Below are 24,732 nucleotides of genomic sequence, written 5' to 3'. Positions count from 1 at the left end.
CCCAAATCATCCTCAGAAAACCCAAGTCACTTCATGCTGCCCTCCTGCTCAAAATCTCCCAGTGGCTTCCCAGCTCAAAAGTATTGGCAACAGTCGCCAGTGATTAATCTTTTCAAACATTAAGTCAGTTATTTCACGCCCGTTCAAAACCCTCCAAAGGCTCCCCATTCTACTCAGAAACTTTCCTTGGCCAAGCCGACTCTGCATGCTCCTTGGTCCCTCCCAAGCAGAGAGGCTGCCTCTGTCTCTCATTCCCTCTGCTTGGTTCAGTCATACATGCCTTCTTTCTCTTCCTTCAACAACTCAGAGGCTTTATGCTTTTCTGGGCTACCTTCTTTGAAATATTTCCCCCACCCTCAGATTGCTACAAGTCATCATATCTTTTCAACAAAGTCCTCCCCACGGACTTATCTGCTACCCTATCAAAAATGAGCCGTCTCCGTCACTATCCGCTACTGCGGCTGATGTTCTTGAGAACACTAATCACCACTTATCATTGCCTCATGTCTTATACATGTATGTATAGATAGGTTTTTTCTTTTTCTTTTATTTTTTTGAGACGGAGTCTCGCTCTGTTACCCAGGGTGGAGTGCATTGGCGCGATCTCGGCTCACTGCAACCTCCACCTCCCGCGTTGAAGCAATTATCCTGCCTCAGTCTCCCAAGTAGCTGGGACTACTACAGGTGCACGCCACCACACCCAGCTAATTTTTGTATTTTTCGTAGAGATGGGGTTTCCCACATTGGCCAGGCTGGTCTCAATCTCTTGACCTCGTGAACCTCCCTCTCAGCCTTTTAAAGTACTGGGATTACAGATGTGAGCCACCATACCTGGCCCAAGAACTATAGTTTGACACATAACCTAAAGATCTTTACCAGAAATGGTCTGAGATGATAGCTGAATCTGGTAGTATTCGCCATCACTGGGAATGCACGGAGGGAGGAGAGGCAGAAAGGTCCAATAGAGAGCCTTGCTGTTGCCTTAACTTTGATGATCAAAAGAAAAGGAGCCCATGAAAGAGAGGCAGAAGAAACAGAGCTATAGGAACAAAGATGGGAAGTGATGGAGAGAATTAAATTCAACTGAGTCGGCTGGCACGGTGGCTTATGCCTGTAGTTCCAACACTCTGGACAGCTGAGGCAGGAGGATTGCTGGAGGCCAGGAGTTCAAAACCAGCCTGGGCAACATAACAAGATTCCATCTCTAAAAATAAAAATAAAAAATTAGGCAAGCATGATGGTGCATGCCTGTTGTCCCAGCTACCTGGGAGGCTGAGGCAGGAGGGTCACCTGAGCCCAGGAGTTCGAGATCACAGTGAGCTATAATCACTCCACTGCACTCCTGTCTTTAAAAAGATTAAAATTTTAAAAATTTAAAAATAATTCAACTGAGTTAGAGAGGGTGAGGCTTGAAGAAGCCTATTTAAGACCTCTGGGAAATAGGTGATTTTCAAGAGAGCAGTTGTAATAGATATGTAGGGGCAAAATTTGTTCATTAAGCCTATATTTATTGAATATTTGTAGATAACTATATTCCAGTGGGAAGAGATCTATTTAAGAAAAAACTTGGCTGGTGTGGTGGCTCATGCCTGTAATCCTGTCACTTTGGGAGGTCGAGGTGGATGGATCACCTGAGGTAAGGAGTTCTAGACCAGCCTGGCCAACATAGTGAAACCCCATCTCTACTGAAAATACAAAAAATTAGCCAGGTGTGGTAGCATGCACTTGTGATTCCAGCTACCTGGGAGGCTGAGGTAAGAGAATCATTTGAACCTAGGAAGTGGAAGTTGTAGTGAGCTGAGATCGTGCCACTGCACTCTGGCCTGGGTGATAGATTGAGACTCTGTCTCAAGAAAAAAAAAAAAAAAAAAAAAAAAAAGCCAGGCGTGGTGGCTCACGCCTGTAATCCCAGCACTTTGGGAGCCCGAGGCGGGTGGATCACGAGGCCAAGAGATCGAGACCATCCTGGCCAACATGGGAAACGCCATCTCTACATACACATATGTAACATCTCATGTATACATATGTAACAAACCTGCACATTGTGCACATGTCCCTAAAACTTAAAGTATAATAATAATAAAAAAAAAAGAGTTGGTTTGCAGACAGCACTAAATTCTCATTGACTGGCAACCAACTACAGCCACATTTCCAAACTAGATGGTTTTTAGAGACCTGAATATGTGCTCCTGAAGGAACAAAATATCCTGTGTGGAGCTTTCCAAATGTTCTCCCTGTATACTTTCCCATGTGTTGTTTCGTCTTTCAGAAAATCCTTTTCCTACCTCTTGTCTTTGATGAATTCCTATTTCTTTCTATACTAAGCTCAAAGACTGCCTCTTTCAGAAAGACTTCCTTGTCCTTCCCAGGTAGACTTAAGTGTTTCTTCTTCCATACTTCCATTGCCAGTAGGATAAACATGTCCCTTTACAACACTTCAATCACGGTGCTTTATCTATTTACCATTTACTTCCCACATTAGCCCTTGAGCACTTTGAGAGGCTGTGTTCTATTTTGTCTTTGTATTCCAAGTACCTGGTGTATAGTAGACCCTAATAAATAAAGTAAATAACAATTTAAAAAATTTAAAGTCCCTAATGAAAGGTAAAGACTACCTCCTCTGTTTTCTTTAAAGGAAATAATACTCACATACATAAATTATATTAGCTAGCAAATAATTAAGAACCAACAATAAGCCGGACACGGTGGCTCACACCTGTAATCCCAGCACTTTGGGAGGCCAAGGCAGGCAGATCACTTGAGCTCAGGAGTTTGACACCAGCCTGGCCCACATGGTGAAACCCCGTCTCTACTAAAAATACAAAAATTAGCCGGGCGTGGTGGTGGGTACCTGTAATCCCAGCTACTCGGGAGGCTGAAGTAGGAGAATCACTTGAACCCGGGAGGCGAAAGTTGCAGTGAGCCGAGATCACACCACTGTACTCCAGCCTGGGTGATGAGAGTGAGACTCCGAGACTCCAACTCAAAAAAAAAAAAAAAAAGAACCAACAATAAATAGCATCAGTATTAAAAGTGTGATATGATCAGTAGAAACTGGAAAATTGGGGGAGGACTTCATGAGTTCAGTAAGCTTTCAGAGACAGAAGAAACAGGAGGATTTAGATAATTGGTAGTGGCCTTTTCAGACTTCTTCAGCTTAACTTGAAATGACTTTACATTCAAATGAGAAAATTTAATCAACATAAAAAAGGATCAAATACTCATCCAGAAAATAAATGGGATGTACTTATTCATAGAAAAATCTAAGAACAGGGCAAATCATCTTGGTTTTCAAGCTTTTTAAAATACGTAAACATTTATTTCACAGTGTGTAGTTGGTTTTCCAAACAAAGTCTTAAGCTGACTGCCAGTGTAGAAAACAGAATCAGGTCGGGAGGGAAGAGGGATTACAAGGCCCAGAACGTTTTCAGCACAGCCTTCCCTAACTCATAGGTCTCTTTTGGGGAACTGTGGGGTCTTTGAAATCTAGTTTCAAAAAAACCTTTGACATTGACAACTATTTATGTGATAAATAACATATTTATAATTTTTTAATCTCAAAAGATATCAATTCATAGAAAACCAATACAGAACATTAATCATTTATTTAGTAGACAAATATATATTGAAGATCTTCTATCTGCCAGCTACTGTGTTCAACGCAGTATCTAGTTACTTGGTCAAATACATGTATACCTGTATTATAAAAAAGTTCCTGTTCATAAAAAACTATGAAAGTTCTTGTTCATAAAAAAAATTATGAATGTTCATAAAAAGTTTAAAAACCATAAGTGTGTATTATATATATATATAAAATTATCTAAATGTATTTCAGATGTCTATGATAGTAACACGGGGTGAAGCGGCTGAGTGGAAGAAGATATAGAGTGCTGTAGAGAAAAGTATTGGAGAACAAGAAGAGTGATGCAGAAAATGAAACGCAGGGACACAAAGAAAAAGCACGCAGTTCTGGACATATTTGTGAAGACTTAGGCTGGGACTTCCTCGGCACACCAGCTCCCTCCCCTGCCCCCAGCTCTACAGACATGACCGCCCTTCCCACCTCCCGGGTTTCCCACAGCCGAGTGGTGCCCTGAGTCTCTTCCTATGTCCAATCCTATGGTTTTGTTTCCTTTGCTTTTTCTTTCCTGCCCACTTTGTACTTATAGGTATTTGCTGAAGCTCAGACCTTGGCTCATTTCCTTTTTCCTTCTTACTGAACTGAGAAGTTGGAATGCTTCAATCAACAGCACTGTGCCGACAGCCTCTCTCATCCTGGATCGCAGCCCCTAAGACATGTCTTCCTGGATATTCCGGGGTTCTTTCACATATCTAACACACGCTGCATCTTCACTGCTGCATCCCAATTTTCCCAGACCCACAATGTGAAAATTTTTATTATTTGGTCCTGAAACCTTTTGCATCATCCTACCTATCAAATCTGCCACATTCCTTGTTGACTTTTAAAAAGTTTTACTACGGTACCATGTCCAGTGTCTTGACCCCAGGCTGGTAACCATCGCTTGCCCGCTACTCTGCACCAGCTTCTTTACATGCATTTTCAGTCTCTTCGTTTTCCATGTTAACTATGCTACAATCAACTAAAAGTCCTTAATGTGCTAATTTAGGAAAGACCTTAACCATTCTCCAAACTACTAATGACCCCCACCATTTGATCCCACTCTCCCTGTAAAACTAGCTTTTATTATTCCACAACGTGGAGCCTCTGTTGGGGTTGGCCAGTATTCTCATCATCCCTCCACCATGCCATGTTTATTAATGAGTCAAGGTTTGTGGCCATGCTCCTTTTTTCCAATTAAATACTGTTAGCTTTATCATTTAATCAAAATTCTATTTTTTAAGGTAAATTTCAAATGATACTTTTTTTAAGTCTAGTCAAGTACAGTAGGGAGAAGGGGGGAAAGAGTGGAACAAGGAGCTCCACTCAAATGACGCTTTCTTTGAGATCTTCCCAACCTTCCTGCACATAGAAACCTCTAATATCCCTGAACCCATGCAGCACTTTTTGTGCTTCATGTCATACTGGTACTACTGGCTTATAATCACATATACTGCTATGCAGCTGCTTTGTACTACATAATCTTATAATCACACATACTGCTATGCAGCTGCTTTATACTACATAATCTTATAATCACATATACTGCTATGCAGCTGCTTTCTACTGCATAATCTTTCTCTTAGATTTCCCCCAAAAGGTCCTATGGCCTGTTACCAAGGTAACTGTACATTGGGGAAAAGAAAATAATCAGACTTTTCAAGGATTATTGGACACTGGCTCTGAACTGACACTAATTCCAGGAGACAAAAATATCACTGTGATCCACCACCAGTCTGGTCAGGTGATCAATGGAGTTTTAGCCCAAATACTTCTCACAGTAAGTCCTCAAACCTATCCTGCAGTTATTTCTCCAGTTCTGGAATGTATCATTGGAAGAGACATACTCAGCAACTGGCAGAACTACTACACATGAGTTTAGTAAGTGGTCTATTATTTCACCAACAAGACATACAATCTGTAAAAAGATCTTGCTTTTGTTTTATAATATTATTTCTAAGTGAAGCAGAGACTTTTGAAGGTAGTTGCATTTTTTCCAATTATTGACATCTCCTGGTACTCACTTTACAAACTAGGTTAAAGGTAAAGGCTAGATATTATTCCCTGAGCCAGAGATTTTCCACCTAAATTCAGAACTGGTCCATAAATCATCTTTGGCCCCCTCAGGTTCTTTGGTGACATTATTTACTATTTCCTTTCAAGGACTAAAATACTTTTGAGTCACGTTCTCTTCTGAAGAGCCTGACAGTTATTCAGTTATATTCTCTGATTATTAGCCTTTTAGTTAGATGGTTAGGGCAAATGGTATCCCTTTAAATTAAATATCTTACCATATGTCAACATGTTGAGGATTTTCTTTTTGACAGTGAGGACAGAAATATGTCATTCTGTTATTGTCCCCAAAGCGGCACACAGTTATTCTGCAGTGGCACTGACCACAATTAGGACGCTTGTAAACCTTATAGTGTTTAGAGAGAGCAAGTCCTGCTTTACGGCACTAAAAAAAAAAAAAAAAAAAAAATTCTGTTATCCACAAAACAGTGCTGCCAAGGAGCCAAAGACACATTCTCGAAAGTCACCTCTGAAAATCATCTGTTAAAAATTTACATATGTTTGTACATATGTCAATATAATCTTTTCTTTCATCAGAGAAAAAGGTATTGACAAGATTTGGTAATATTTGTCAAATAAAATTTGTGTGAAATAAGTCATTATTTAATGACATTAGTATTCAAAATTGCTCTTTGCATAGCTTTATCCTCTTATCTAAATGACATGTAAAAGTTCTATATTTAAAAATGTCTTTTACACTTTTAAGGCTTTTTAAATTAACCAAAATTATATAGTTAAAAGAAAAAGGCTAGATTAGCTTGAAATCTGATTATTTTTAGAAGACTGAAACTGCTCACTCAGTTTCAACAACCAAAAAACTTAATTCTAGGGGACAAAATTTAATAAGAGCATTTTCTTTGTTGACCTGAAAAAGGATTTTTTTTCCTTTTTAATCTTAGAGATTCATTAATAAAAAAAGAAAGAAAGAAAATAAACATTCAAATACCATCCTAGCAGAGAATATATTCCATTTTGGTATAAATTCTACTTCAAAAGATATTTTGATATATTTGGTCAGTTTTATTCCACTCACAAATATTTAAGGCTCCTACAAAGAAAATATCTTGAGTTTCCATCAGCACTGTGAAAATTTAAAAGCCCAGAAATATGGCTCACCATGTATGAGCTGAAAATTACACAATTTATATTAATTTAAGGAAAGTATTGAAAGACCCAATTTAATCTGGGTGGAAATGGGCAGTTTTCTACGGTCATCTTTTTCTGGAGGAAGAAGGAAGCAAATGCAATTTAAAAATAGCCATAGTTACTCAAGACAGATCTGCAGAGCAAGAGGCTCATTCACATTTTAGGCCAATTGATAAAGAATACTACAATACCTGACTTTCTGAACATAGTAAAAATGAAAATTTTGGATACAGAAAATGGACTGTGAAGAAAGAAAAGACATATTTGCATTACTTTGTTTAAAAGATGTGTTTATTGAATTCTATATATGCATATAGTATATAACTTTCCACATTTACAAGTCAGCAAGTCCTTCCTTCTCAAAACTGTGGTAGATAGAGAAACATTATTATCCCATTTTACAGATGAAGAAACTAAACTTAAATAAAGTTATCCAAAGAATCTAAACCACACAGATAGTAGTAAGTGGCAAAGCTTGATTGAACCAAGGTCTATAGTCAGTGGCAAAGCCTGATGGAACTAAGGTTATCTGAAAGTGTTACTGTAGGTCAGCCTCTCTAGACTTTCTATATTTTATGTATCCAAAAATAGAAAAAGAGTCTGTGAAATGCCAACATGGCTGCTCCTAACTTGGTATAAAGATAATTGAATATGATTATAGTTAGACGAGTTTGAACTGACCTATGACCCACATAATGTCACTCTCCCTTAATGTACCTCCATGCTCTTTCCACTAGATGGCTATATACAGCTTTCACATTTTTTGGTGCACTCCAAAAGGAAACCACTGACATTTTACATTTTACACAGTTGAAAAATTTTGCTCTTACCCTGTAAAAGAGAATGCTGAAATCACGTATCATTTTCATGAGGTGATGGATCTGTTCATCTGTTAATTGACAAACCTTAAAGTGGAAAAAACAGCAGAGCCTAGTTTCATGACTTGCTCATTACTGTAAGAAATAATACGCCTTGCCAATTCCGTGAAAGAGAACTGTAAATAGATTTTGAATACAGCTGACCTTTGAACAACATGGGTTTGAACTGGGAGGGTCCACTTATACGCAGATTTTTTTCTGCCTCTGCCATCCCTGAGACAGCAAGACCAACCCCTCCTCTTCCTCCTCAATCTATTCAATGTAATGATGATGAGGAGGAATATCTTTATGACGGCCGACTTCCACTTAATGAGTAGTAAATATAATCCTTATGATATTCTTCTGTTTTTTTAGAGACAGGGTCTCACTCTATTGCCCAGGCTGGAGTGCAGCGGCATCATCATAGCTCACTGCAGCTTCAAACTCCTGGGCTCAGCCATCCTTCCGCCTCAGCCTCCCAGGTAGCTGGGATTACAGGCGCAGACCATCACACCTGGCTCTTACCATATTCTTAATAACAATTTCTTTTCTCAAGCTTACTTTATTGTAATAATACATATGTAACACATAAAACATACGGAATATGTGTGAACTATGTTATCAGTAAGGCTTCTGATCAATAGTAGGCTATTAGTAGTTACGTTTTTGAAGAGTCAAAAATTGTATATAGATTTTCAATGGGGGGGGGTTAGCATCCCAATTCCTGTGTTGTTCAAGAGTCAATCATATATGCATATCTTCTAGAGCTCTATTTCTTACGGATCTATTTAGTACCATTAACAGTAGTTTTATTTTGAACTGATAATATTACTGACAAAATATGATTCCTATTTATACATTTTAATTGTAAATTCAAGCATTTATTGAATATTTATTCTGTATTAGACATCTTCAAAGTCTCAGCATTGTCTATCAGACACCTTAAGAAGTCTTGCTGGACTCAAAAAAAAAAATTACCAAGAACAATATAAAACAGAAAGAAGGGAAGGGCACAGGAGTAGATGACCACCAAGGTCACTATCGAGCTTTAGAAAAGATACGCATTTCTATACATGCATTAATATCAAAGTACTTATTAACACATGGAAGAGCTCAGACACAGACCTTACTGAAGAATTTTTTTCTGACACAGCCTAACATAAATCTTAGTGTTACCCTTGCAGAATTATTATTTGGCACATGTGCTGTCAATGGTAATCCCAAAAGAAACCATCTGATGCCTCATGCTTGTTGCCTGTGTGTGAATATCTATATGTACAGCTGACCCTTCAACGACACAGGTTTGAACTGAGCAGGTCCACGTACCTGTAGATTTTTTTCAATCAAACGTGAATGAAAAATATAGTATTTGTGAGATGTGAAGCCTGCATGTGTGTAGGGCTGACTTTTTGTGTAGCAGTGTCCCTAGGGCCAACTGCAGGACTTCAGTATGTATGGATTTGGTATAGGCAGGAGTACTGCAAATGATCCCCTGTGTGTACTGAGGGAAGCTGCATGTAAACAGACACATACATGTACAAAGAAAATCACTTATCAGTGACTATAGAAGTGAAAATCTAATCAACATAGTCATCCTGAAAGTATTATACATATTCCTCAGTTGCTCACTTAAACTTTAAAACTTACATACATCCAAAACATTTATTACTTTCCAAATCTTACATACTATATTGTCACATCTTGAAAAGTTAAACTGTACTTTTTCAGTAATTGTGCACGTGCTTTTAAGAAGCTAAGAGCTAAATTTCAGAAATTTGTGTGTGTGTGTGTGTGTGTGTGTGTGTGAGAGAGAGACAGAGTCTCGCTCTGTTGCCAGACTGCAGTGCAGTGGCGTGATCTCTGCTCACTGCAACCTCCACCTCCCGGGCTTAAGCTATTGTCCTGCCTCAGCCTCTCCAGGAGCTGGGACTACAGGCGTGTGCCACTACGCCCACCTCATTTTTGTGTTTTTAGTAGAGACAGGGTTTCACCATGTTGGCCAGGATGGTCTCACCTCTTGACCTCGTGATCTGCCCGCGTCAGCCTCCCAAAGTGCTGGGATTACAGGCATGAACCACCGTGCCTGGCCAATGTCATTAATTTTTAAACCCCCAGGCATTATGGGTAAATGATCTTTTCCTAGATGGATGGATGGCTGGATGCAGAGATAAAAAGTAAATTCTCAGTGCATCACAGATAACAACAATACCCTGGGTTCTCTTTTTTTCAAAAACAACTTTCGTAGAGGTCTAAGTGATTTTTAAAAAGCTCACTCTTGTTAAAGTTCTGTTTCATTATTTCCATACTGAACTCACTTGTTCCAAGTATCAAAAAGCAGAATCTAATCTAGACCTATCATTAACTGGCTTCTTTTAAAGCTTCATTCCTACTGATTTGGGTATTACTAAAACTATCTAGTAAGTATCTACACAAAGTAAAAAAATAACCTGGGTTTATGTAAAAGATAATTTAGTTAATAGAGTCAATTATGTAAAAAATAATTCAGCTAAAAGAGCTAAAAATTAATTTAGTTAGTGGCAACAGGTCTTGATAAAAGCCCTAATGTAGAGGTCTTCCCTAGAAACTAAAATGTATGTATTCTACCTGGGTTAGGGTTCTCACCTCTCTTACCCTCTTAGAACATTGCTATATTCATCACCATTCCCTTTTCTACAATTTTAACCTCTGCCCTTTAACCACTTTTTTTTTTTTTTTGCAACATATAAATAAGTTCAAGTCTCTGCAGTTGTAGAACAAGAAAAAAAATAAAATAACAAACTCATGTCTTGCCCTGGAATCCCCTCTAGCAGGCCAATATTTTCCCTTCACTCCGGCCTATGTGAACAAGGGCTCTGCATTTTGCTTTCATTTCCTCACTGATCACTTATTCCTTGGTCCCTGCTGCCTGCCTTCCATTGCTATCCTTCCACAACAGCAGCTTCTAATGTCACCAACAGCTGTAATCAGGAATACACAAGCGTGTGCAGAACATGTACTTAATATGCCAGAGAGAGAAAATAAGTTGTTAGTTCATTCACATATTCCACAAATATTAATATCTAATGCCTACCATACACCACAGGTCACGTTCCAGATGTTGGGATACTTCAGTGAACAAAAGCCTTGTTTCCTTTTGAGACTGTGTTCTAGCAGAAGGAGACAGCTTTTAAACAATCAGTATAATAAGTAAATATGTTATGTTTGAAAGGGATACCTGGTATGGAGAGAACAAAAAGCAGGGCAAGTTAAGGAAGACTGATAGAGTGAAATGTGGAGTGGGAAGGTGTGCACAAGGCAACTGTAAGTGCAAGTGCGGTGGCAGGAGCCGGCTGCACCGAGAAATTGACCTGGGTAGAAATGGGAAGCGGGACACCTGAAGTCTGATGAGACTGTATTACTGAAATGCAGAGTTAAGGCTTTCACGTTGGTTCCTTCACAGTACTGAAAAATCAACAGATAATTAAAAAAATAGTTAAAACTTACTTTAACAGCTGGGTGGAGACCACTGTCAAAGAGAGCTTCATTTTTGATGATGTTCCCTACTCCAGGCAATACGTTCTGATCCATTAGCACATCACCTAGCATCCGGCCTTTCTGTTTTTTAACTTCACTTTCTGCTCTCAAGAAACTAAATTCAGGTGAACATACATCTAATTCTTTCATCATTCTTATTCTCTGTTGGCTTTCCATTGAGTTTCTATAGAAAGGAATATAAAACACATTAATCATAAGTCTGGTTATAATTTCACAAAGTGTCTTTTAAAATGAGCTTTGCTATAAGCACTTTATGTTAATCAGGGTATAAGAGTTACATATGCAAACAACAAAGACCTTACAAATTATATTATCTGAAGGCTTCTTTAAAATGAGGTTTCATCAATTACAAACTGTTTATTTATTTGTTTCTTTAGTTACACGTGTGACATCCCAAACCAAGCTCTGCAGTATTGCAGCGTAAGTACTTTTATTTAATTTTTTTTACCTGAGTTCTACTGATGAGTCAAAGAAACAAATCAAATCTTTGGTGAGCTGCACTTCCAAAACAGGAGAAGCTCCATTTTTATATTTATACTCAAGTGGATTAATCATGATGAAGCCTTTCATTCCGAAATGAATCCTGAAACAAAATCAAACCCATTTTTGAGTGGCAGAAAGTATATCATTTATCAAGCTTTTTTCCTGTACTATCATTTTTTTTTGGATTATAAGCAAACAAATGTTAGTCAGGATAGACACTTTTAAAGGGCAGAAACCAGTGGTAAGATTATTATATATTTTTCTCTCATGACTTTGTATCCTTATAAAGATAGAAGACATGACAATCAGTTTTTCAACTCAAAAGTAAAATAACTTCTCAAAGAAATAATATGGTAACAACAATAAGCCCAAGAAAATACACCCCTGCTCCTCTTTTCTTGTCAGACGAAGTATCTTTTATTCACGGAACAGTCTAGCATCTCTTGGCATTTTCTCAGATTCAAAGGCTTGGGATGAGATAAGGCTAAGTTTAAGTTGCCTATAGTTTGTGTTTTCATAAATTCTACAAAGCCACTAATATTCAAATTCCTTATTTCTAACCACAATGGATTGGAAATAATTACCTATTGCAAAATAATATCTATGGTTTAAGATGCTCTTTTCCCCCCTTGTTTTGCACTAGGCAATGAAATAATTTTTTTTATTTTTGCCAAATCTTACGTATCAAAAAAAAAAGAGAGAACAAGTCAAAATGCTATTGTCCTCAATTCTTTTCGTTTTCTTTTACCTCTATATGTATTGGGAAGAGGAGATTTACAAATATTTAAGGTTAACTTGAAAGCCACAAGGCAGTGATGAAAAATTCGTAACCTTTCAGATTTTATAGGATTGATTAGCATGTCCAGTTTTTTAAAAAAAGTAGTTCTGTAAGACCTCTGATGATGAAGATCAAAAATGATTCTCAAGATGAAATACTGTGATCCGCCTTTCAAATCCTTCTCCTCATAGCTTTGTTGAGTTCATAAATATGGCTCTTTTGGCAGCGAATGCTACTGCTCTGTGCTTCTAATTGCGGAGCACCATGTTATAGTATTGTACAAGGTTAACCAGTCTAACTTTAAAAATGTGGGTTTTAAACTCTGTGTGCCCTACTATCAATCATAAATGCATTTTACATGCCCCATAGTTCTTGACAGGAAAAATGTGTGCCTGTAAGTACTCCATAATTTAACTTACGGAAGTTCAACCCCAGTGAAAGGTGTACAACTGTCATGCCCAGAAGCCATCATATCTAAAATCTTTTCAGCTGCATGGCTCATAAAGTGGATTCTAAATCACTTTCTATAATGAAACCACATCCACATAAAAAATCTCAAAGGTTAAGACCCAATTCAAATGCAGGAGTAGCCCCAGCAAGAACCTTAGATCAAATAAGTATGGGTCTGTCTTATAAATCAATTCATTTTTAGGAAAAAAGTGCATAAAATGTTTTTTTAAATTTTTATTTATTTTGTTTTATTAAATAGATATTATAATTGAGCCCCAATAAACCAACACATCTCGTGGGTTTATTACTAAGTACCTTTGATCTTAAACTATAAAAAATGTATCAGTATCATGAAAATATTTGAGGCACAGTAAACATCTATACTGCGACAACAATTGATACTGATTATTTTTTTTTTTAAACCAGGACATAGGCCCATATTACATAAAGAAAAGACATTTTTAGGGTTTCATTTGCTTTTCAGGATTCCTCATAATTAATTAGTTTAGGAAACGTTTATCAGATCCTTATTTCTATCTCAAGCTCCTTCTACCAACCCAAAAGGTTACCCGAGACAATTCACTCTGCATAATAGAAGTCTACCTGCCAACCACAGTTGCCTGGTCCAAGGGTGGGCATTAGGCTTAACCTGAACAGGTCTCCGTCGTTTTCTCAGATCCTGTGCCTTTGATACAGTTGATTCAGAAATGGACACCTGTCCCAAGCTAGATCCATCAGTATCCAAGCGGATTCGTCAATTTTTCTGATGAATTTAAAGACGTAGGACCCAAGGAGATCCTGTTAGCATTAAGAGATCTCATATGAGAGCTGTCTATGGGAATGATTCCCAATGTGAGCACCAGCAAAGCAAAGGAAGGTCTCCCTGCAAAGAGGAAGACTATAGAAGATTTCGGTGAGGAGCAGAGTGAAGAAATGAAGAGGAATCCTAACAGCTTTTAGTCTTTGCTTGCTTTAGTTCTCCTTGAAGCCTGCCTGTATTCTCTTCAGGTTTTGTAAGATACTTCATACGCTTTTTTAAATTTTAAAGAAGTTTTTGGTGCCAAAGTCAACGAAAGATAATAATTATTGAACTTGCTTGAGTTGGGCTTCTGTCACTTGCAACCAAGTTCTAATATGAAAATGTGCCCAAACTAAAAATTCAATTAATAGTAAGAAAATTCCTCTCATTAGAAATATCTTCCTAAAGAAACTAGTAAATAAGCCCTGATCCTGTTTTAAGAATCAGCCATATTCTCCAAGCTATCACTGTCAGAATAATCTGAACATCCTTAAGCAAGCACAAATAGCATAAACAAAGCAGTACTGTCACAGTTTCACATTAATGACAACTACATTTTGCAAATAAGGCAACTGCCTATAAAAATTTTCAAGTGGTCAGAAGTGTCCTAAGGGTAATAAAGAGTGGAAAATGTAGAATATAATAGTTGTAAAACCTATGCTGGGAATTTAAAAAAAAAAAGAATGTAAAAAGATATGGTTTTAACAATGCTAAAAAAAAGAAATAGGAGTTCTGCTACTACTTAGGATGCAGAAGGCTGAAAGTGAACATAGCTACCACTCCAACAAGGAGAAAAAAAAATCACATTATCTACAAAATCATACATTTTCTTAAGCCCATCAGAGACATGAGATTGCAACGCAACCAGGTAAGCTAAATTCCAAAATGTGACAAGCCCCGCCATGGAAAGTAAAGTCAGAATACACAAATTGTTTCACCTGTGGCAGAGCACAAGAGGAAGAGAAGGCTACTATAAAAATGGGAAAGCAGAAAACTGCAAATTTTTCAACAAACTTTTACATACTGAATGTGGGCTGGTGTGACAGTTTAGAATCCCCGGAGCCCCAGACACAAGGAGAATACACACTCGTGGGCCCATGTGAAAGATGTGAGTGACAGCAAGAGACCTGAAAGAGCTGCTCTTGGTGGCATGACACCTGTCTTCATGAAACTCTGTCTGCTTCTTGAACACTTCTTTGAGATGAAGTCCAAGTCTTAAAAAGTCTTTAAGCTGCTGGGGCCAAGGGAGAGGTAGAAACAAAGGTCATATCTGTCCTTGAGGGAGGAACAGGAAACTTCCTCTGCCCAAACAATATGTCTTATACTGAATAACAACCATAAGCAGTCTGCCACAGGACAGCAGCAGAAACCCTTTGGCCACCCAGCCCAGGCAAAGGTACCCTGGCCTGTTGAAGGTGAGGTAGAAGCAAAAGCCATCTGTCCCTAGAGTTGAAACAGAAAATCGGCTTTGGCACAAAATACTGTGATGATACGAAGAGAAATCTGCTTCCACCAGAAAAGAGGTAGGAAGATCTCTGACCCAAGTACACCCACAGGTGCAAGGCAGAGTTGGGCTGCCATAGGAGGGCAAGGGACAGTAACCCTAAGAAAACTGCGACCTTGGGTTCTACATACACGAAGGCCTGCCCAAGTTCCAGGCTAATCCAGAAGTAAATATCTCCACTATCCCCATCATAAGCGTCCCACTGAGTCACAAGCGACAGCAGTCTACATGGTGGAGAGGTAAGAACATGGAGAGACTTTCTCTGTGACATGAATATGCAAGATGTGCTGAAAGCTGAGAGTCGAGCAGCAACACAGAGAAACCATCCACTGCCAAACCAGACCACACACAAGGCATAAAGTAGCAGTAGCAGCTGGAGTTTTGAAGTTGTTGGTGCACTGAAGCCAACCCAAACAAAGCAAAACTCAAACGAAGGTCAACTACTTTACTAGACTCACTCAATCCCTGACACTAATGACTGACAGAAGAGGCATGACTGTTTCTGAGCTTAAATATTATTTAGCTCTCATTTGTCTATACATGGTGTCTGGGATTTAGCTTTTTGTCTTCTATAGACAATGTCTAGGATTCAAAAAAATGATAAGACACATATATACACACAAAGATTTAAAAAGTATCAAGAGATAAATATATCAAGAGATAAAGCAGTCAACAGAGCCAGACCCAAAGATGCACCAGATGTCATATCTATGAGACAGGTGATTTAAAAGTAATGTTAAATTAATTTTAAACTTAAAATATTGATTCTTAATCAAATTTTATATTATATATTAGTTATTAATATGTTAATGATTTAACATATGTAAGGATCTAGTATAAAGGCACATGAACAGGTGTGATATTTCAGCAGAGAAACCAAAATACATGATAGCAGGGAGAAGACATTTCTTCAATGAGCAGACCAGCAGACCGCACAGAGCAGAGGAAAGAATAAGTGAACCTGAATATAGATTAATAGAAATTATCCAAACCTAAGAAAGAGAAAAAAGGATGAAAAAGATAAAACAGAGCATGTTCCTTAAATATGCCTGGGGTTTTCTTTCTTGAGAAGTTTTAAACTATCAACTCAACTTATTTAAAACATAGAAAATAACTCATATTTTTACTTTTCTATAGTATGTTTTGATAATTTGTGTCTTTCAAGGAATCTGTCCATTTATTTTAGTTGTTGAATTCATGGACATAAATTTGTTAGGTAATATATAGTGTCCTATTTCTATTCAAATAACAACTTGAGGATCTGCAGTAATGTTCCCTTTGTCATTCCTCATAGTGTTTATATGTGAGCTGTATTGTCCAATATGGCAGCCACTACCCACATGTGGCAAGTGAGCACTGGAAATGTTATTAGTTCAAATTAATGTGTACTCTAATTATAAAATACACAGTAGATTTTGAAGACAGTATAAAGAAGTTACATAGCTTATCAATAATTGTTTATATTGTTTATATGTTGAAATATTTTGTATAGGTTAATAAAATACATTATTAAAATTGATTTCTTTTTGCTTTGGTTAATGCAGCTATTGGAAGATTTTAAATTATATATATGTCTCCCATGTTTATATTGGACTGCATTGAGCTAAAAGTTTATCATTTTTATTACATTTTTCAAAGAACCAATTTTTGGTGTCATTCATTTTTATTATGCTTTTCAAAGGACCAATTATTTGCTTCATTGATTTTTTTTCTCTATTGCTTTCATTTTTAAATTCCATTGATTTCTGTTCTTATCTTCATTATTTCCGTCCTTCTGTCTGTTTTGGGTTTAATTAGCTCTTATTCTTCTAGTTTTTTATATGGAAGCTTAAATCTTAGAGAATTTTATTCATTTATAAAAAACATTTAATGCCAGAACATTCCCTCAAGCATTGCTTTAGCTGTCTCCTACAAATTTTGATCTGGCGTTTTCATTTTCATTCAATTCAAAATATGTTCTAACTTCCTTTGTGATTTATTTGACAGGTGAGTTTAGAAGCACATTGATTTCCAAATACTTAAAATTTTTCATCTGGGCGCAGTGGCTCACGCCTGTAATCCCAGCACTTTGGGAGGCCAAGGCGGGTGGATGACCTGAGGTCAGGAGTTTGAGACCAGCCTGGCCAACGTGGTGAAACGTCGTCTCCACTAAAAATATAAAAATTAGCCAGGCATGGTAGCAGGCGTCTGTAATCCCAGCTACTCAAGAAGCTGAGGCAGGAGAATGACTTGAACCCGGGAGGTAGAGGCTGCAATGAGCAGAGATCCCTCCACTGTACTCCAGTCTGGGTGAAAGAGCAAGACTCCATTTGAAAAAGAAAAAAAAAAAAAAGATTTTTCTAGGTATCTCAATAATTTCTAGTTTAATTCTGTTGTAGTCAGAGAGGATTCTTCCATGATATCAATACTTTTAAATTTGTTAAGACTCATTTTGCTGTCCATAATCTGGTCAATCTTGCTAAGTGTTCCACGTGCACTTGAAAAGCATGTGTTGTTGGGTGGAATGTTCTCTACTTGTCAATTAGGTCAAGGTGGTTGATAGTGTTGCTCAGGTCTTTTATCCTTGCTGATTTTTGCCCACTTGTTCTATCAGTTACTGACAAGAGAGTGTTGAATTATTCAACAATATTAGTTTCTCTTTGCCCTTTCCATTCTAGCAGTTCTTGCTTTACATCTTTTGAATTTCTATTAGGATTACTACATTTTCTTGATGAATTAACCCCTTAATCTTTGTTTAATGTCCTTCTTTACCCTCAGTAATATTCCTTGATCTGAAATCTACTTTGATTTTATTCTAGCTACTCCAGCTTTCTTTTGATAAGTGTTTCCATAGTATTTCTGTTTCCATCCTTTTATTTTAACCTGCATCATTATATTTTAAGTGGTTTTCTTATAGGCACATTATAGTTGGGTCTTGTGTTTTTATTCAATTAATTTCTGACAAATAATTGGGATGGTTAGATTATTTATATTTAATATGATTATTTTTATGCTTTGATTTAAATATACTGTATTACTATTGTTTTCTATTTGTTCCATCTGTTCTTTGTTCATCTTTTAATGCATTCTTTTGGATTGAGCATTTTTAAAACTTCTATTTTATCTCCATAGCAGCTTATTACTTTTACCACTTTTTGAATTTTTTTTAGTAGTTGCTCTAGGTTTTATAATACACATCTTACACTGTGATACAAGTTATCTCAGTGATATATTCAAACGATATGCAAATCTTCAAATGATATGCAAAACGTATATCACTGAGATACAAGTTATCTCAGTGATATCTTCAAATGATATGCATATCTTCAAATGATATGCAAAACGTATATTGCAACAACATTAGTGTACCATCATTTTCCTATCTCATTTGTACTATTGTTGCAATGCATTTTACTCTGACATATGTTATAAAGTCCACAATAAATTGTTATTATGCTTGCTTTAGATATAGAACATAACAGAAAAACATCTTTTATATTTACTTCCAAGTTTCCCATTCCCAGTTTTTTCTTTCTGTAGTTCAGATTTCTGTCTGTTATTATATCCCTTATGCTGGACAGACTTTAACTTTTCTTGCACTGCAGGTCTCCTGCTACTACATTCTCTTAGCTTCTTTTTTTCGAAAAAGTCTTTATTATACCTTAATTTTTAATAGATATATTAGATGGGTTTAGAATTCTGAGTTGAGAGGTTTTTCTTTCAGCAAACGTTGCTCTGTTGTCTTCTGTCTTACATAATTTCTGTAAATGTATTTCTTAGCTTTGTTCCTTTGTATTAATATGTAATGTTTCTTTTTCTCTGCTTCCAGCACTTTCTCTTCATCTTTGGTTTTTAGCACACTGGCTAGGTACGTGTGAGGGACATTTGGATTGGTTTGAGGCTCTTTTAGCTTCTTGGATCTGTGGTTTGTTAAGAAAATTCTTGGCCATTTAAATCCAAAGATGTCTTCTGTTCTGTTCTTTCTTTCTTCTAGGATGACAGTTACAAGAATGCTAGATTATGTCACCTTGTTCCATAGCTTTGTTAATCCTGCACAATTCTTGGCCATTATTTCTTTTAAAAATGTCTTGTTTTGTTTTTTTCTCTTTCCTTTCTGGAACTCCAAATACATCAGACCAGTTGATGTTATACCAATAACAAATCTACACAAATGTTTCTGGAATATCAGATAAAACTCAGTTGGAGGCCATCATTACCCTAATACCAAAATTAGACAAAGGCAGTAACAGAAAACTAACACCATAGTGCAATATCTCTTATGAAGACACAAGCAAAAGTCCTCAATAAAATATTAACTAATCGAATCCAGAAACATATAGAAAGGATAATCCATCATGACAAAGTGGAGTATATTCCAGGAATGCAAGGCTCATTCAAAATTTAAAAATCAATCAATATAGAATTCCACACATAAACAAATGAAGTAAGAAAGGCAATATGATGATCTCAATAGATGCAGAAAAAATACTTGAAAAATTCAACAAATTAGAAATAAAAGGGAAATTTTTTGATTTAATAAAAGAAAATAAAGCTAATATCACAGACAACAAGGCAAACTTATTTGCTCTCACCACTACTACTCAACATCATGCTGGGGGTCCTGGCCAGTGCAATAAAACAAGAAAAAGAAATAAAAGGCATATAGGGTGTGGGGGACAAGGAGAGGGAGAGCATTAGGACAAACACTTAATGCATGCGAGGCTTAAAACCTAGATGACAGGTTGATGGGTGCAGCAAACCACCATGGCACATGTATACCTATGTAACAAACCTGCATGTTCTGCACATGTATCCTAGAACTTGAAGTAAATTTTTTTAAAAAAAGTCGTATAGATCAGAAAGGAAAAAATAAAACTGCTTTAATTCACAGATGATATGATTATCTACATAGAAAATACTAAAAGTATACAAGAAAAAGCGACTAGAACTATAACGAGTTTAGCAAGTGTATTAGTCTGTTTTTACACTGCTGTAAAGAACTTCCCTGAGACTGGATAATTTATAAAGGAAAGAGGCTTAATTGACTCGCAGTTCCACATGGTTTGGGAGGTCTCAGGAAACTTACAATCATGGTGGAAGGTGAAAGGGAAGCAAGGACCTTCTTCAGATGGCAGCAGGAGAGAGAAGAGAAAGAGAAGGGGGAAGAGCCCCTTATAAAACCAAGAGATCTAGTGAGAACTCACTCACTATCACAAGAACAGCATGGGGGAAACTGCCCCCATGATCCAGTCGCCTCTTTCCCTTGACACAAGGGGATTACATGCCCCCCCACACCTCGACACTTGGGAATTACAATTCAAGATGAAATCTGGGTGGGGACACAGAGCCAGATCATATCAGCAAGGTTGCAGGATACAAGGTCAATATACACACAAAAATTGTATTTCCATACACTGCAAATGAACAATTAGAAATTCAAATTTTAAAAAAGTACCCTTTACAATAGCTCCAAAAAAACCCACTTAGTTACAAATATAAAATAGGTCTGAAGCTGAAAATTACAAAATACTGATAAAGAAATGAAGGAAGATCTAAATACATATTAATATATACTGTGTTCATGGAGTGGGAGACAATAATGTTAGCGTGTGAATTATCACCTAATTGATCTATAGATCCAACACAAGGCCAATCAAAACGCCAGAAAGAACTCTGTAGAAATCAACAAGCTAAGTCTAAAATGTAGAAAGATAACTAAAACAACAAAAACAATTTTGAAAAAAAAAAGAATAAAGTCAGACGACTGACACTACTTAATTTAAACTGACTTTAAAGCTACTTTAATTAAGACAGTGTATTATTGTAGAAAGGACAGACACAAAAAATGATAAAAGAATATCACTTTATCTGATATTCTTCTGAATGCAGAGTTCAGAAATAGACCCATACATATATGGTCAACTAATTTTCAACAAAGTTACAAAGAAATTCAATGGAGAAAGGATAATCTTGTCAACAATGGTGCTGGAAAATACACACGCAAAAAGACAAAGTTCAGCTCCTGCCTTGTACCATATACAAAAAAGAACTCAAAATAGATCATAATCCTGAACAGAAGAGCTAACTCAATAAAACTTCCAGAAGAAAACAAACAAGGAAATGTTGATTAATTTGCATTAGGCAGATGTTTCTTAGACTGGTGACAAAAAGTATGAATGAACCATGAAAAAAAATTTTGATAAATTAGGTTTCATCAAACTTAAAAGTTTTTAATCTTGAAGAGATATGGTTAAGAAAATGAAGAGAAAAGCCATAGATTGGGAGAAAATACTTGCAAAACATGTATCTGATAAATGACTGACATCTAGAATATATACAGAATACTATAACTCAATAATACAAAAATATATCCAATAAAAAAGGAAAACATTAATAGACACATCACCCTATAAAATACACAAACAGGAAATACGCATATTGCATCAGATATCATTAGTTAGTAGGGAGAAGAAAATTAAAATCATAGTGAGATACACTGTACACCTATTAGAATAGCAGAAATTAACACGACTGACAATACCAGGTGCTGGCAAAGATGCTGAGTAACTGAAATCCTCATACTCTGCTGGTGAGAATGTAAAATGGTACCACCACTTTTAAGAACAGTTTGGCAATTCCTCTTAAAGTCAAACATATGCTTACCAAATGACTTAGAATTTCTAAGTCATTTGGTAATTTATCCAAGAGAAATGAAAATGTATGTCCACACATATATGTCATATGTATGTGAATATTCATAGCAATTTTATTCACAATATTAAAAACTTGAAACAATCCAAATGTCCATCATCTGATGAATGAATTAACAAAATATGGTATGTTCATACAATGGGAGACTACTTAGTAAAAGAAAAGAAAGTACCACTGATACTTCAAACAATATGAATGAATCTTAAAGTATTATACAGAGTAAAAGTACACTTCTATTTCTCCTAACATGTTATATGATAGTACAGAAACTATGTTGAAGCTGTAAAACTCTTTCATAAGTAATATATGATGGATTCAATAAAGACATTTCAGCAAACTAAAAAGAATCATTATATTATCTCTTGCACAACTGATTTGAGGTTCATACTTAAACCCCAATAAATTATAAAATCAATCACGCATAAGGCATTTCTAAAATGGCAAAGCCTCCAAAATATCTCAGATACAGTTTCTGGTCTCTGAGCACATATAACTTCAAAAGCCAGAGTCATGTAAATCACAAACTGGAAACAGAAAATGGTCTTGGAAAAATATATTTATTTATCTATCTATCTATCTGTTTTTTAAATTTTAGTCCAAAATGCAACAGCTATGTCCATTTTGATTAAAATGATAGCTTAAGTGTGAGTGCAGCTGGGTGAACATGCATATAAACATTCGCACACACTATACTGGCAATGTGGCAATGTATGCATCCAAAGTTAATAAAGATTACACCTGGTAGTGGGATTGAGAATGTATTACTTTACACTTATTTTCATTATTTTTCAGTTTTCTCTACTGAGTACTTGTTACATTTGTAGCAAAAACTTCAAGTGACGTTTGTGTTGTTTTAGTTGAAGAGTTACTGGAAAGTGTTCAGAAGTTGTACAGGTATTAATCACACATAACACCACAATAGTGCTCCTAAAATAAATGTGTATCAAATAATTTTTAGTATTCCTTGGCACTATCAGGAGCACCTGAATATATCACTTAGTAGGTAGAGAAGTAATCAATCTCTAATTTGTATCTTTCTGATGTGTGGATTTTTACAGGGCAGATTCTTTTAGAGGGCTATGCTTGTATTCTACTTTCATTAACAAATGAATCCCAGGAGATTCATGGCCCGACCTGTGAGATGCACACACTTTATGACTAAACTCTGTGGGCAATTTTGCTTGTGAAAAGTTGGGTATCAAGGGAAAACTGTGAGCAACCTTTAAAAGTGTTTCCTGCTATATGCTCTATCAAATGCAGACGAGCCAGGTGGGTGGGAGGCAGAAGTCAAAAATGAAGACTACATTTCTATTGCAGGTGCACAGACCTGCAGCCTCACAAAAAGATCACATTTCTTTGAGAGAGTTATCCATTCCTCTAAGAAGCACAGGTTGGAAGTACATTTTTTGAACTTCTGTTACATTGTGAAAAGAGGAGCAAATGATTTTAGGTTCAGATTCCAACAGCAGATCTGCCATTGACCTTGAATTGTTACGTCCAATAGTTGTTATGGCTGCAGGAAACTGAAAGGAAGCAAGCCACTGCATTTTTCCCACCCATATACTGACATAGGTACTCTCCAGGGAGGGCACTAGTTCAATGAGTTTGAAGAAGTGATTGTCCTTGTTTACAACTTCATGGAACACTTACTGACAGCCGTGTGCTGAGAAATGACTTCCCCCTTATCAGTCTGGTGGAGAGCACCTGATAAAAACCCCCTCTCATCTTACAGAAATAAATCTGTACCTAACACCAGAGAATCAATAACATATCAATGTTTTCAACTATCGTGCATAGATCCCATTGTGTACTACTCTATCCAGAGCTACGAGTTTTCCGTCACATCAGTCTACTACAGCAGCAGTGTAACCTGCAATATATCATTACTGCATGAACAACTAGGCATACGCTGATGTTACCAATTCCAGACTAAGCAAAACCATGAAGTGACAATGTTGTCCAAGGACAGCAGCTGCTGACAATGAAAAGAGAACACCTCAAAGGAAAAGCAATTACATAAACCCTGGATTACTCTAAATATGTGGTAGATGAGATGCAATAAAGAACAATCATCTAGTATCATCTCTTTGTGACAATTATTCACCTTTGGTTAGCCTGGGGTCCAGGAACGGGTCTTTTCTTTTAAGAAAAAGGTGATAACTGTGGTCAGTATCTTTAAACAGCACTAAAAACGATTCGAGGAAGCAGTATCAATTTTTACAGTTGGCAAAAGCTTAGGCTAAACTCAGAAAAGACAGAATGAGATTGGGTAGACATATTAACTCAAAGGCCGCTTTCGTTTTCCTGCAAAAATATGTGATCATGCATCACAATTACATATATTTTGACTTTTTTATCTTTAAGTCAACAAAGGGAGTAGGTTGCTAGTCCTTCTCTGCCAGTATATTAGCCATGAATTTCCATGGGAACTGTGAAACAATGGAGAACCTGTTATTTCTCTGGAAAGTTTTTACATTCTCTAAGTAAATTTCCAAATTCCATTCAAGGCTTCAGAGAAAGCAGGAAGCCAGAAAAATATTTAAAGATCAAGTGATACATTTAAACCAAACTAGGGCCTGTCACAAATATAAAGTAACGGATGTCACTGAATACAATAAGCATTCGGTAAAAACAAGGAGAGACTTGTGGTATAGGAAGCTTGGGGACTAGCAAAACAGATGTGTTGCTCTAATACATCTTGGGAAGCCCTGTAAAATGACTGTCTTCCAAGTGATGATGACATCAGAATTTATTCTTCTGCTGTTTATTGATTTCCATGATAGAATCACAACCTCTCAT

The 24,732-nt window shown here is 36.7% G+C and overlaps 1 protein-coding gene across 4 annotated transcripts in view; it reads right to left on the bottom strand.

Moving 5' to 3' along the window:
* NEIL3 (nei like DNA glycosylase 3) overlaps positions 1 to 24,732 on the bottom strand; it is a 52,909-nt gene that overhangs the window by 15,308 nt on the left and 12,869 nt on the right. For all 4 annotated transcript variants that reach the window (XM_003823507.5, XM_008977087.4, XM_008977088.4 and 1 more), the window contains 4 exons: positions 11,678 to 11,812; positions 11,179 to 11,392; positions 7,669 to 7,743; positions 5,911 to 6,077 (listed from right to left, as the gene is read on the bottom strand). In XM_003823507.5, the coding sequence (XP_003823555.4) occupies positions 5,911 to 6,077; positions 7,669 to 7,743; positions 11,179 to 11,392; positions 11,678 to 11,812 (591 nt within the window). The remainder of the gene's footprint in view (positions 1 to 5,910; positions 6,078 to 7,668; positions 7,744 to 11,178; positions 11,393 to 11,677; positions 11,813 to 24,732) is intronic.

Source organism: Pan paniscus, chromosome 3 (genome assembly GCF_029289425.2).
Source record: "Pan paniscus chromosome 3, NHGRI_mPanPan1-v2.0_pri, whole genome shotgun sequence".
Classification (NCBI taxonomy): Eukaryota; Metazoa; Chordata; class Mammalia; order Primates; family Hominidae; genus Pan; species Pan paniscus.
The sequence above is the reverse complement of the archived record's forward strand: the minus strand, read 5'-3'. Positions and strand labels throughout refer to the sequence as shown.